At 41.6% G+C, this 12,414-nt stretch overlaps 1 protein-coding gene across 1 annotated transcript; it reads left to right on the top strand.

Moving 5' to 3' along the window:
- The first annotated feature begins 10,260 nt into the window (after positions 1–10,260).
- On the top strand, positions 10,261–11,866 carry LOC119477415. Its single transcript, XM_037751509.1, has 2 exons — positions 10,261–10,395; positions 10,671–11,866. The coding sequence occupies exon 2, from the start codon at positions 10,680–10,682 to the stop codon at positions 11,556–11,558; it is 879 nt and encodes a 292-aa protein (XP_037607437.1). The 5' UTR covers positions 10,261–10,395; positions 10,671–10,679; the 3' UTR covers positions 11,559–11,866.
- The last annotated feature ends 548 nt before the right edge of the window (positions 11,867–12,414 follow it).

Genomic DNA, 12,414 nt, shown 5'->3' on the forward strand with positions numbered 1-12,414 from the left:
TACCTCAAGTTCAGGTATTGGAATTGGTATCAGGAAGGAAAAAATGATATCGCAACATCTCTAATTTTTTCACAGATGATCTGACTCATGTGCAACTGTCAGGATATTTGACAGTTTAAGCAATATGACAAAAAGTTATTTGTAACTGTAACTTTAAGAGAAGTCCTGAGCTTTTTTTATCAGAAGAAATCATCAAGTTTATCCCTTAACCTCTGACCTCAAGATATGCGACTAACGTGCGTTCTATGGGTACTCACGAGTCTCCCCTTTACAGACAAGGCCACTTTATGATAATCACAGCTATGTGCAGTTTTGTGCAAAAACAATGCAGTTGTTTTAATGCAGTATAAATGTGTTATTTTTGCCTGTTCTAAAGATGGTGTATTGGAATATTTCCGCATTCTGGGGTCCCTAAACAGTCTTAGAATTACATAAATTGGGTATCACTGTAAAGCTGAGCCTCTTGTGGATCCAATAAGCCCAACTTTATTCATGTGTGATGATGTTAGTCCCCATTTTGAAATTTGGCCTCACAGTGTAAAATGACCTGTGGTGACCTCTAGGATAATCACAACCTCATGAAACTTTACAGCCACAAACTAAAGACCTAGAGCATTCAGAGGATGGATGGCTTTCCTTGCTAGATTGACAATAAGTAGGTTTCTGCATAGTTTCCAGAACAGAAGTGCTCACCATCTAACCACCGAAAAATGCAATTCTTGCAGAAATCTCCAAATGTCAAAAGTGTTTGATACCAAATCACGGCATGGCTGTTTCTATGGTTTTCCTCAAGGTCTTGGTGTCTTAATGTGGTATTTTGGAGGGATTAATGATAATTTTTATCAATTCTCAATCTGTGCATCAAATGATATCAACCGCAAAATTTCTGCAACAACTTATGAGACATAATAGAGCATGGGGATGTCCATCATATACTTCTATCATAATGCTTTAACCCATTATATACTTTTACAATTTATTCTAAATAATCAATTCATGGTTATTTCAGATTCATGACTAGAATAATTTGACACAGTATTGAGCTGCATCTCAAAAGCTGCCATATATTGATGAGAAATTATTTCATCAGTTGTCAAATATGGATCACCATAATGATATCTAAAATAATATTTTAAATGTGCATGCATGCTGGACACTTTTACACTATTTACACTGACTATAATAAATTAAGATCTGAAATAGAAAAACGTATGTTCCACAGCAAGAAAATAATAAACACTTACGTGTCTGCTGACAGTAACTGGTATGAATCAGCAAGTCAGCTAACCTATTGACCGAGATGTTGATGGTCAATGTGCAATCACTACTGGTGAGGACTCATATTCTAAAGAAAGAAAGAAATTCTTAATCACTTGGGTGTTTGCTGAAAGTGAATGACGAGTCAGCAAGTCTGCTGATCTGCTGATATAGGAATATAGAAATGCCTTAGAACACTTGTTGCACTTTACTGTTGTGAAATTACTTCATCATTAAATTGTTGGAGATAGGTACGTGACAGGAGTTGGTTCCAAATGACTGCCATGTCATCAAATGACTGTCAAGCAAACCTTCCACGTCCGAGGATGACGATGACATGAACTAATATCAGGGCATACCGACCCATCTATGATCTAATGATGGGTTCTGCAGAGTTTACTCGGCTTTATTCCTTGTTAATAAAGTCTTGGCATCGCAAACCGGACTGGAAGAGATCACCTTCGCTGTGCCCAGCATCCAGGACAAACTACTGTAACGGTGGCCACCTAAAAAGCTAAGCAATATTTAGCTTTATTTTAGAAAGGTTTTTGTGGTACGACCCAGGCTCGGGCTAAGTGGTAATAGCACTAAATTTCTCCAAAGAAATAATCTAATGTTACAGATAAAGAGTGTGTTTAAAAGCATTTGGATCTTAAATCTATTGCATTCTGTTTATAACAGTGCTGGGAATAGTTCTCCAAAGGAAGCTTGAGTAACAAGTAGGAGAGATACTATTTGTGAAAAAGGGAGACAGCTAAGTCCAAAATAGGCAACGTCCTGATATGTTTAGTTATATTAATAGTCGGAATAGCATATTTAGGCAGTGAAAATAAAAGCCTATGGTTACGGCTCCTAGAAGAGGATCTCTGCTCGGATAGGTCACGTGTAAGAGTCCTATGGATACCGCTTCCATGAGGGAAGGGCTACGCGGAGAGGCAAAATTCCTACAGATTACAGGGGGAGGGGGGCGGGGTATTCTGATCAATGGCAAAAAGGTTGTATATCCTATACCGGATTGGCACTAAGAGTGATCTGGTGGATGGGGTACGATCGTCTGTGGACCACTGAAAGGAATAAATGAGTTCTGAAACAATAGTTGTTTAAATAAGTATACTATTGTGTAAGAAAAAGCGTGATGGAGTGAGGTGCTAAATAAACATTGGAATAAGGCATTCTTGAGATAAAGGAGTGTCAGGAAGAAATTACTAAATTAGCAATTGGGTAGATGAGAAGAGGGAGAAAAGAACTACAACTATATTTAGGATTAGATTTCTATGATACAGGCACATTTATAATATACTTACACAATCAGTGCACACACACACATACTTACACAATATGTTTACACACCCACTGCACACACACACACACACACACACAAACACATGTGTTCCCATGAGCAAGAAGTATTAAGAAATAAAAGAGGAACTTTTCTTGAGCCACAATTCTTCCTAAAAGTCCTCCCAAGCAGATTGTTATCTATTTTACTCAAAGCAGGCGTGACTTACACAGAACTGAACAAAACAATAATTGGGAACCAGTGTGGGCATGTGCATGTGTGTTAAAGTTTATGATTTCACCTTCATGAGAGCACGTATTTTTGCATTAGTTGAAGTTCTATGCAGACATTTAGCTACAAACTGATTATTTTGGTGCTACATTTTTATTATAATTCTATCTTGTCTAAAAGTGTTAAGAATTAAAAAAATATAACCATCCAGATAAAGAGACAGTAACTGTTGTAATGAACATCACAGCAAAGTAAAGACAACTTTATTTATATTAGGGATGCATCCCGAATTCGAATCTGTTATTCAGGAAAACACAAATAATGTGATGAAAACAGATTTTTCCTTAACACATCAATGGTCTCTTCCTGATTATACTTATTAAACTAATTAAGACATTTTGATGGCACTACACTTTATAAAAGTGAAGTTATTGAATATTTTTCCCATTAAGAAATTTACCAAAATTATGCAAACGCATATTTTTCCAAACTAAGTCTTGTAATACAACTATGAGGAGATCATTGATGTGTGAAGTAATTTTGGTGGTTCTACACTGTATAATACTGAAGTAATTGAATATTTTTCTCTTTTCAGTGTTGCACTTTGTAGACGGTCCCTGACCACTCGTATCACAGCCGGCTGCACATAGAGACCAATGTAATGTGTTATGTGTTGATTAAAATGAGGTTGTAGCTCGTTGTCTACCTTACTACGGTTATAAAGAGCCGTCGTTTGTGTTTTAACAACGTTTCTGTTATGAGTTATTGATCCGGGAAGTTTGAATCTGTCCAAATACTTCCAACTTTGCCGAAGTACATCATCTAGGGGGGCTCCGTACATCAGCAATGGGTGGACAGTCAGGACTGATTGGAGGAAGTGCACTATGAAGTAACTTACCCAACTTGAGGGAACGAGTTAATACAAGTTTTCTCCTCGGGGTCTGTGGGGCTCCGTAGAAAAGCACAGTATGATGATATGGAAATATATTTCATAATTATTAAATCAATGTGATGCTTTGAAGGCAAAAAAAATTGCCCTGCCAATGAATATTAGGTTGGAAAATACAATATTTGCCTGATTTAATGTGATTTCCAGTATAAACCACGCCCACTTCCGGTGTGGCGGAATTACAAATACATTTAAGAGAAACAAACTACTGTGGAACCGAACTTGTGGATCTGATAGACTTTATTAACATGGAAAACAACCAAGACATCTCTGCGGAACAGTCTGAGTGTAAATGGTCAGATATCACCTTTTATACACAGACATTTATGATGATACAAATATCATTAAATCATGGGTCGGTATGCCCTCATTAGTTTACGCCATCGTATTCTTCGGACGTGGAAGATTTGCTTTGCAGCTGCGATATGACACTCCTCTTCCTCAAACCTTTTATTCACTTTTCCCACTACTTGGACATTCATTTTATGTCTTTTTGGCGCAACGGGTGCTAAATCCCTAAAATGTTTTACAGGTAATGTGGAAATTTTGCTGTATCTCAAAGTCTTGGCGTGCAAATTGACATGTAGAAATATTGTTACTCTGACCTTGAGTGTCAATCAATCAAACTCGTGCAGCACTCCTCAATCAAAATGCAATTCAAAGTGCTGTACAAGTGATTGGACAAAAAACCAAGCACGCCAATCAAAGCAAGAGATATCACCAAACAAAAGGCGGCTTTAGTAACCGATGTTGTTATTTGCAGTTATTTGGTTCCCACTCGACTTGTCTCAGTGCTACTATTCCCTATTGTATTGTATTGTTTTCAGGAAAGTGTATTTGCCCTGTGTGTATGATAGAGTGTGTGTGTGTGCGTGTGTGTGTGTGTGTGTGCAGTGGGTGTGTAAACTTATTGTGTAAGTATGTGCGTGTGTGTGTGTACTGATTGTGTAAGTATATTATAAATGTGCCTGTATCATAGAAATCTAATCCTAAATATAGTTGTAGTTCTTTTCTCCCTCTTCTCACCTACCCAATTGCTAATTTAGTAATTTCTTCCTTACACTCCTTTATCTCAAGAATGCCTTATTCCAATGCTTATTTAGCACCTCACTCCATCATGCTGTTTCTTACACAATAGTATACTTATTTAAGCAACTATTGTTTCAGAACTCATTTATTCCTTTCAGTGGTCCACAGACGATCGTACCCCATCCACCAGATCACTCTTAGTGCCAATCCGGTATAGGATATACAACCTTTTTGCCATTGATCAGAATACCGCGCCCCCCTCCCCCTGTAATCTGTAGGAATTTTTTGCCCATCCGCGTAGCCATTCCCTCATGGAAGCGATATCCATAGGACTCTTACACGTGACCTATCCGAGCAGAGATCCTCTTCTAGGAGCCGTAACCATAGGCTTTTATTTTCACTGCCTAAATATGCTATTCCGACTATTAATATATCTAAACATATTAGGACGTTGCCTATTTTGGACTTAGCTGTCTCCCTTTTTCACAAATAGTATCTCTCCTACTTGTTACTCAAGCTTCCTTTGGAGAACTATTCCCAGCACTGTTATAAACAGAATGCAATAGATTTAAGATTCAAATGCTTTTAAACACACTCTTTATCTGTAACATTAGATTATTTCTTTGGAGAAATTTAGTGCTATTACCACTTAGCCCGAGCCTGGGTCGTACCACAAAAACCTTTCTAAAATAAAGCTAAATATTGCTTAGCTTTTTAGGTGGCCACCATTACAGTAGTTTGTCCTGGATGCTGGGCACAGCGAAGGTGATCTCTTCCAGTCCGGTTTGCGATGCCAAGACTTTATTAACAAGGAATAAAGCCGAGTAAACTCTGCAGAATCCATCATTAGATCATAGATGGGTTTGGAACCAACTCCTGTCACGTACCTATCTCCCACAATTTAATGATGAAGTAATTTCACAACAGTAAAGTGCAACAAGTGTTCTAAGGCATTTCTATATTCCTATATCAGCAGATCAGCAGACTTGCTGACTCGTCATTCACTTTCAGCAAACACCCAAGTGATTAAGAATTTCTTTCATTCTTTAGAATATGAGTCCTCACTAGTAGTGATTGCACATTGGCCATCAACATCTCGGTCAATAGGTTAGCTGACTTGCTGATTCATACCAGTTACTGTCAGCAGACACGTAAGTGTTTAAGAATTTATTATTTTCTTGCTGTGGAACATACGTTTTTCTATTTCAGATCTAAATCGATTGTAGTCAGTGTAAATAGTGTAAAAGTGTCCAGCATGCATGCAAATTTAAAATATTATTTTAGATATCATTATGGTGATCCATATTTAACAACTGATGACATCATTTCTCATCATTATATTAGAGCTTTTGAGATGCAGCTCAGATATGGCCATTTTCAAAGGGGTCAAAGAACCCCTTTGAAAATGGCCATATCAGTTTTTCCTCGGCAAAATTTGGTCCAAAGTCAAAAACGGAACCTGCTACAGCCTTTGAAAGATAGTAAAGTTGGTCAGGATCGCGTGGGTCTCAGAGGGTTAATGCAGTTACCCACAATGGCCGAATACATCTCACAAGTTGATGTGTCCCTTGATGAAGCTGATGAGCAAACGCTCCAACGCCAAGGCTTCAAGGAAATCGTTGTTGATCTAAACAAAAGTGCAGTGGGAAAGTTCATCTACATTTGGTACAAACGTGGGTCAGTACAAATCACCAGGCTCCAATTTACATTCAACGATGACATGGCTGTTGGATTGATCAATGCAGGGTACATAAATATCCCTAAGGATCTCAATGCAAAAAACTTCAGATTACCTTGATAATTTCTTCTGATATAAAAATGCTCTTTAAGAGAGCTCAGGAGGTAGACACAAACACACACACACACACACAAGGTGTTGGCCAAGGTAGCTTTGGTGCTTCTTTTTCCAGTAAGTCAAAGTTTGAGTGTGACGACATTTACATGAAGAAATCATGATTTTAAACTGTTTTCGTAAGGTACTTAGTAGCTCTCCGTGTTTCTACTTTCTTTGTCTTTTTTTTTGCTACTTTTTCGTTACTTTTAACTTTCTACTGCGCTTAGTTTTTGTCAGTGATAGTATACTGCACACTTTATGTAAATAGTTTCCTTTTTCACAGCCGTCTTATTTAGTTATTATATTTAGTTAGCCTGACAAACGGACATGATCGGACAACGGACGGTGTATTCGTTTGAAGCGCTCCTCGCCTTTCGGGACCGAGTAGCAGCGCCACCAAAGGATTTACCTGCTGAGATACGGCGACACAGACGGGGATCAAGAGCCGGTGTGATCGTGAGGGGGAGGAGGGAGAAGGAGAGGAGGAGATTTAAACCCGTCCTGCCTTCAGTGATCATGGGCAATGTGAGATCTCTGGCCAACAAGACAGACGAGCTAGCAGCCCTGGTGAAAGACCAACGGGAATACCGAGAGTCCAGTGTGCTGTGCTTTACGGAGACATGGTTGAAGGGGATTATATCAGACTGCTTAGTGGAACCGGAAGGCTTCACGGTGGTGCGAACTAACAGAGACAAACAGAGCGGTAAAAAGAAAGGCGGAGGGCTTGCTGTCTTTGTTAACTCCAGATGGTGTAATCCCAAACACATCACCGTAAAGGAGCGCATCTGTACCCCGGACATTGAGCTGCTGGCTGTGAGTTTGAGGCCATATTATCTGCCTCGAGAGTTCTCACACTGCATCATAGTTACTGTTTACATTCAACCGATTGCTGTGGCGGCGCAGGCAAGTGACGTCATCCACTCCACCGTCGCGGGATTACAGACGAGGCACCCCAGCGCATTCATCGTTGTAAATGGTGATTTTAACCATGTGAAGGTCTCCAGAGCCATGTCGAACTTCACCCAGTATGTGACCTGTAACACCAGACACAATAAGACCCTGGACCTGCTGTATGCCAACATTAAGGAGGCATACAGCGCCACTGTTCTCCCCCCCCTTGGCGGTTCAGACCACAACCTCATCAGGCTTGTGCCAACATACAAGTCTGTTGTCAGGAGGCAGCCCGCCACCACCAGGACTGTTCAACAGTGGTCAGTGGAAGTTGAGGAGGAGCTGAGGGAGTGTTACAGGTCAACAGACTGGGAGTTGTTTGACAGGGTCCACGGTGAGGACATCGATGGACTCTCCCACTGCATCACAGACTACATTAGGTTCTGTGAGGAGAGCATCGTACCCACCAAAAAGGTACGCTGCTTTCCTAACAACAAGCCCTGGATCAATGGGGACATTAAAGCCCTGTTGAACAGGAAGAAGAGGGCGTTCATGGCCGGGGACATTGAGGGGGCCAAGGTTGTCCAGAAGGAGCTGAAGAAGGAGCTGAGGGTGGCCAAGGACACCTACAAAGACAGACTGGAGGGGAGACTACAGGCCGACAGCTCCAGGGAGGTGTGGGGGGGTTCAGGAAGATAACTGGCTACAAACAGCCGAGCCTTGGTGTTGAGGGGACCCAGGAACATGCAAATGAGCTAAACCTGTTTTTCAACAGGTTTGACCAACCAACCCTCATGAGCTCAGCAGGACAGCCTGGGTCCTCACTCACCAACACCAGTGCCCCCCCTCCACACCTCTCATTCCTCTCCTCCTCCCCCCCCTTCCACACCTCTCCTCCTCCCCCCAGCACCCATCCCCAGGAGGCAGCAGCAGCTTGCCCCCCCCATACCTACCCTGAGGATCACATCCACAGAATGTCCTTTGCACCTGGAGACATTGCAACATCCACCCTGATCATCACAAGGGGCCAGGTGAGGAAGCAGCTCTCAAAGATCAGCGTGAACAAGGCCAGGGGACCAGACAACATCAACCCCAGGGTGCTCAAGGCGTGTGCTGGGGAGCTGGCAGCAGCATTCCAGCACCTCTTCAGCCTCTCCCTGAGGCTGAAGAAGGTTCCCCAGCTCTGGAAGACATCCTGCATCGTCCCGGTGGCCAAGAAGGGACACCCCAGCACCCCCAATGACTACAGGCCAGTTGCTCTGACGTCACACGTCATGAAGATCTTTGAGAGACTGGTTCTGCAGCACCTCAAGCCCCTTGTGAGCGACTTCCGGGACCCCCTGCAGTTTGCATACCAGGAAAACATCGGTGTGGATGATGCCATCACCTACATGCTCCACAGAGCCTACACTCGCCTGGAGAGGCCGCACAGCACTGTAAGAATATTGTTCTTTGACTTCTCCAGTGCCTTCAACACCATCCTGCCACTCCGGCTAGCTGAGAAGCTCTCAGCGATGCAGGTAGATCATGGCCTGGTGGCCTGGATTACGGACTACCTCACCAGCAGACCACAGTATGTCAGACTGCAGGGCAGCCTGTCAGATGTGCTGGTGAGCAATACCGGCGCCCCCCAAGGAACTGTGCTGTCTCCCTTCCTGTTCACCACCTACACCTCCGACTTTCGCTTCCACTTGGGTACATGCCACCTACAGAAGTTCTCCGATGACTCCTCCATCGTCAGCTGCATCACAGATGACAACGAGGAGGAGTACAGAGACCTGGTGGAGAACTTCATAGGGTGGTGTGATAACAATCACCTCCAGCTCAACATTGGAAAGACCAAGGAGCTGGTGGTGGATTTCCGGCGGAGCACGAGGCCCCCAACTCCCATCACCATCCGAGGGGAGGAGGTGGAGGTGGTGGACACCTACAAGTTCCTGGGAGTACATATGAACAGTAGACTTGACTGGACTGGTAACACCGAGGCCCTCTACAGGAAGGGACATAGCAAACTGTTCTTCCTGAGGAGGCTCAGGTCTTTTAATGTATGTAATAGGCTGCTGCAGATGTTTTACCAGTCTGTAGTAGCCAGTGTTCTCTTTTTTGCTGTGGTATGTTGGGGGGGGTAACATGAACACAAGGGATGCCAACAGACTGAACAGGCTGGTGAGGAAGGCTGGCTCTGTGGTTGGATCTGAGCTGGACGGTCTGGAGGTGGTGGTAGAGGGCAGGATGAGGAGGAAGCTGGACGCTATCCTGGAAAACCCCTTCCACCCCCTCCATGATGAGCTAGTCAAGATGAGGAGCACCTTCAGCCACAGACTCATCCCTCCTCGGCACAACACAAAGCACCTGGGTCAGTCCTTCATGCTGGTAGCCATCAGGCTCCACAACCAAGGCTGACCCCCATATGACAACTATTAGGACTGTAAAGAAATTTAAACATGCACTATCTGGCGCACTTTACACTCACTTTACACTATACATCCTATATACCACTTTATTGCTGACTGCACATATGTACATATTACATTTATTTATTTATTTATTTATTGTACATACTACATTTATTTATTGACGGACTGTACACACTATGTTCACCCATTCACTCTGTATCTTTTATATCTCTATTATTGTCTTTATAATTTTTGTATACCTTTACCTCTCCTGTGATTCACTCTGTTTGCTGATGTTGCTGCTTTGACACCTGAATTTCCCTCCGGGGATTAATAAAGGTCCATCTTATCTTATCTTATCTTATCTTATCTTATTTTATTCTTTGGAATATGACTCCTCCCAAGTAGTGATTACCCAATGGCCTTCAACATCTCTATATAAAGGCAGCTGACTTGTGGTAAATACAACAGAATCCAGCAGATCAGTTGAATTCTTACTGCCGCTCTACCAGTCACTGTCAGCAGACACGTAAGTGATTAAGAATTTGTTATTTTCTTGCTGTGGAAAATAGTTTTTCCTGTTTCAGATGTTAATTGATTATATTCAGTGTAAATAGTGTAAATGAGTGCAGCATGCAGGCACATTTCAAAAATAATTTATTTTAGACATTGTTATTGTGATCCATATTTGACAACTGATGAAATAATTTCTAATCGTTATAGTGGAGCTCACCTGAAAAGTCACAGTCATGCTGCTAACTTGTCATATTCAGTGTACTCATGGTTTGTCTTTCTTTAATGCAGTTACCCACGATGGCCAAATACATCTCACAAGTCGATGTGTCCCTTGATGAAGCTGATGAGCAAAAGCTCCAACACCAAGGCTTCAACAAAATCAATGTTGATCTGAACAAAGGTGTAGGGGGAAAGCACATCTACATTTGGTACAAACGTGGGTCAGTACCAATCACCAAGCTCCAATTTACATTCACCGATGACATGGCTGTTGGATTGATCAATGCAGGGTACACAAAGATCCCTAAAGATCTCAATGCTGGAGCAGAAGGTGACTTCATCTACCTTTGGTACTTCAGAGGGTCCGGAGAGTACAATACTCCCATAGTGGACATTGATGTCACAACAGATTTAAATAGTGAAGCCCTGAAATTTGAGAATGACTGGGAAAGATTGGCCTGTAATCTGAACCGCAATTCTGGAGGGAACTGGATCCACGCCTGGGTGAAGAGGGAGAAAAAAACCTACATCTGTGATGTCACTGCCACTGATTCCTACGGGTCAGATCACGACCACTTTAAGAATGGTTACATCCGTGTGGATGAAGATACTAACAAGGGTGCAGGAGGATCCTTTGTCTTCATCTGGTATCGTCAGACCACCGACTCCCAGCGTGCACTCAGTGATCTGAATGTCTCCACTGATGATAGCGAGTATCAGACCCTTCAGCAGCAAAATTATATGCCAGTGAGTGTTAACCTGAACGAGGGGACTGGCGGGAAACCGGTGTTCCTGTGGTACAAGAAAGACCAAGTCCACAATCCCATTAAGGCCATCACCCTGCTTCTCAACATAGCTGCTGTCCCAGTGTACAAGAAGGCTGGTGTCACTGTTATTGAAAGAAATCTCAACAAAGGCACTTCAGGCAGCACTGAGTACGTGTGTTTCTATCAGTGAAAGCCTGAGAATTCTCAACACTCACTGAAGTGAAAAGCAATGTCCAACAATATTGTTAAATCATTTTGGTCATTGCCTCTTTAAATTTGTTTCTTATCTTTTGCTATACAAAACAATGTGATTAATTATATTACAGTATAACTACTGGTAATTATAACTTGCTGTCAATGAAATCAAACCATTTTAAATATAAACATTTATTTCCTGATTTTCAACAACAATGTTAATGAATGATTGGATAATAAGGCTCTGTATCACTTTATTCTGCATATTTCCTGCTTTTTAATAAAGACAACTTGGCATTTAAAGTGTGTTTGCTTCAGACTTTACACAATAGAAACTTCACTTGGAGTATTTTCACGTGTTTTCATCATCTTATTGCATCACTGTTATCATGCTGAGAAAAACCAGGGCCCATATTTATCAAAATGCTAAAAGGGACATTTTGGACTTGAATATGAAAATCAAATCACTGTTATTACTCACAAACTGATGATAAACTTGATGATTTCTTCTGATATAAAAAGCTCAGGACGTCTCTTAAAGTTACAGTTACAACAAATAACTTTTTTGTCATATTTGCTAAAACTGTCATTATATCCTGACAGTTGCACATGAGACAGATCATCTGTTAAAAAATTAGAGATGTTCAGATATCGTTTTTTCCTTCCTGATACCAATTCCGATACCTGAACTTGTGGTATCGGTTGATACAAGTACCAATCAGATACCAGCATGATAAAAAAATACAGTTATTTTTTATTATTATTATTATTATTATTATTATTATCAATAGCTGTTCAGTACTGACCATGTATGGATGTGATATGATTACTATATTTGTTTTATGGCCTGG

This window comes from Sebastes umbrosus, chromosome 18 (genome assembly GCF_015220745.1).
Source record: "Sebastes umbrosus isolate fSebUmb1 chromosome 18, fSebUmb1.pri, whole genome shotgun sequence".
NCBI lineage: Eukaryota > Metazoa > Chordata > Actinopteri > Perciformes > Sebastidae > Sebastes > Sebastes umbrosus.

Bases quoted from the DNA above. Each gene is read 5' to 3' on its own strand.
- LOC119477415 (XM_037751509.1), top strand. From the start codon at position 10,680: ATGGCCAAATACATCTCACAAGTCGATGTGTCCCTTGATGAAGCTGAT.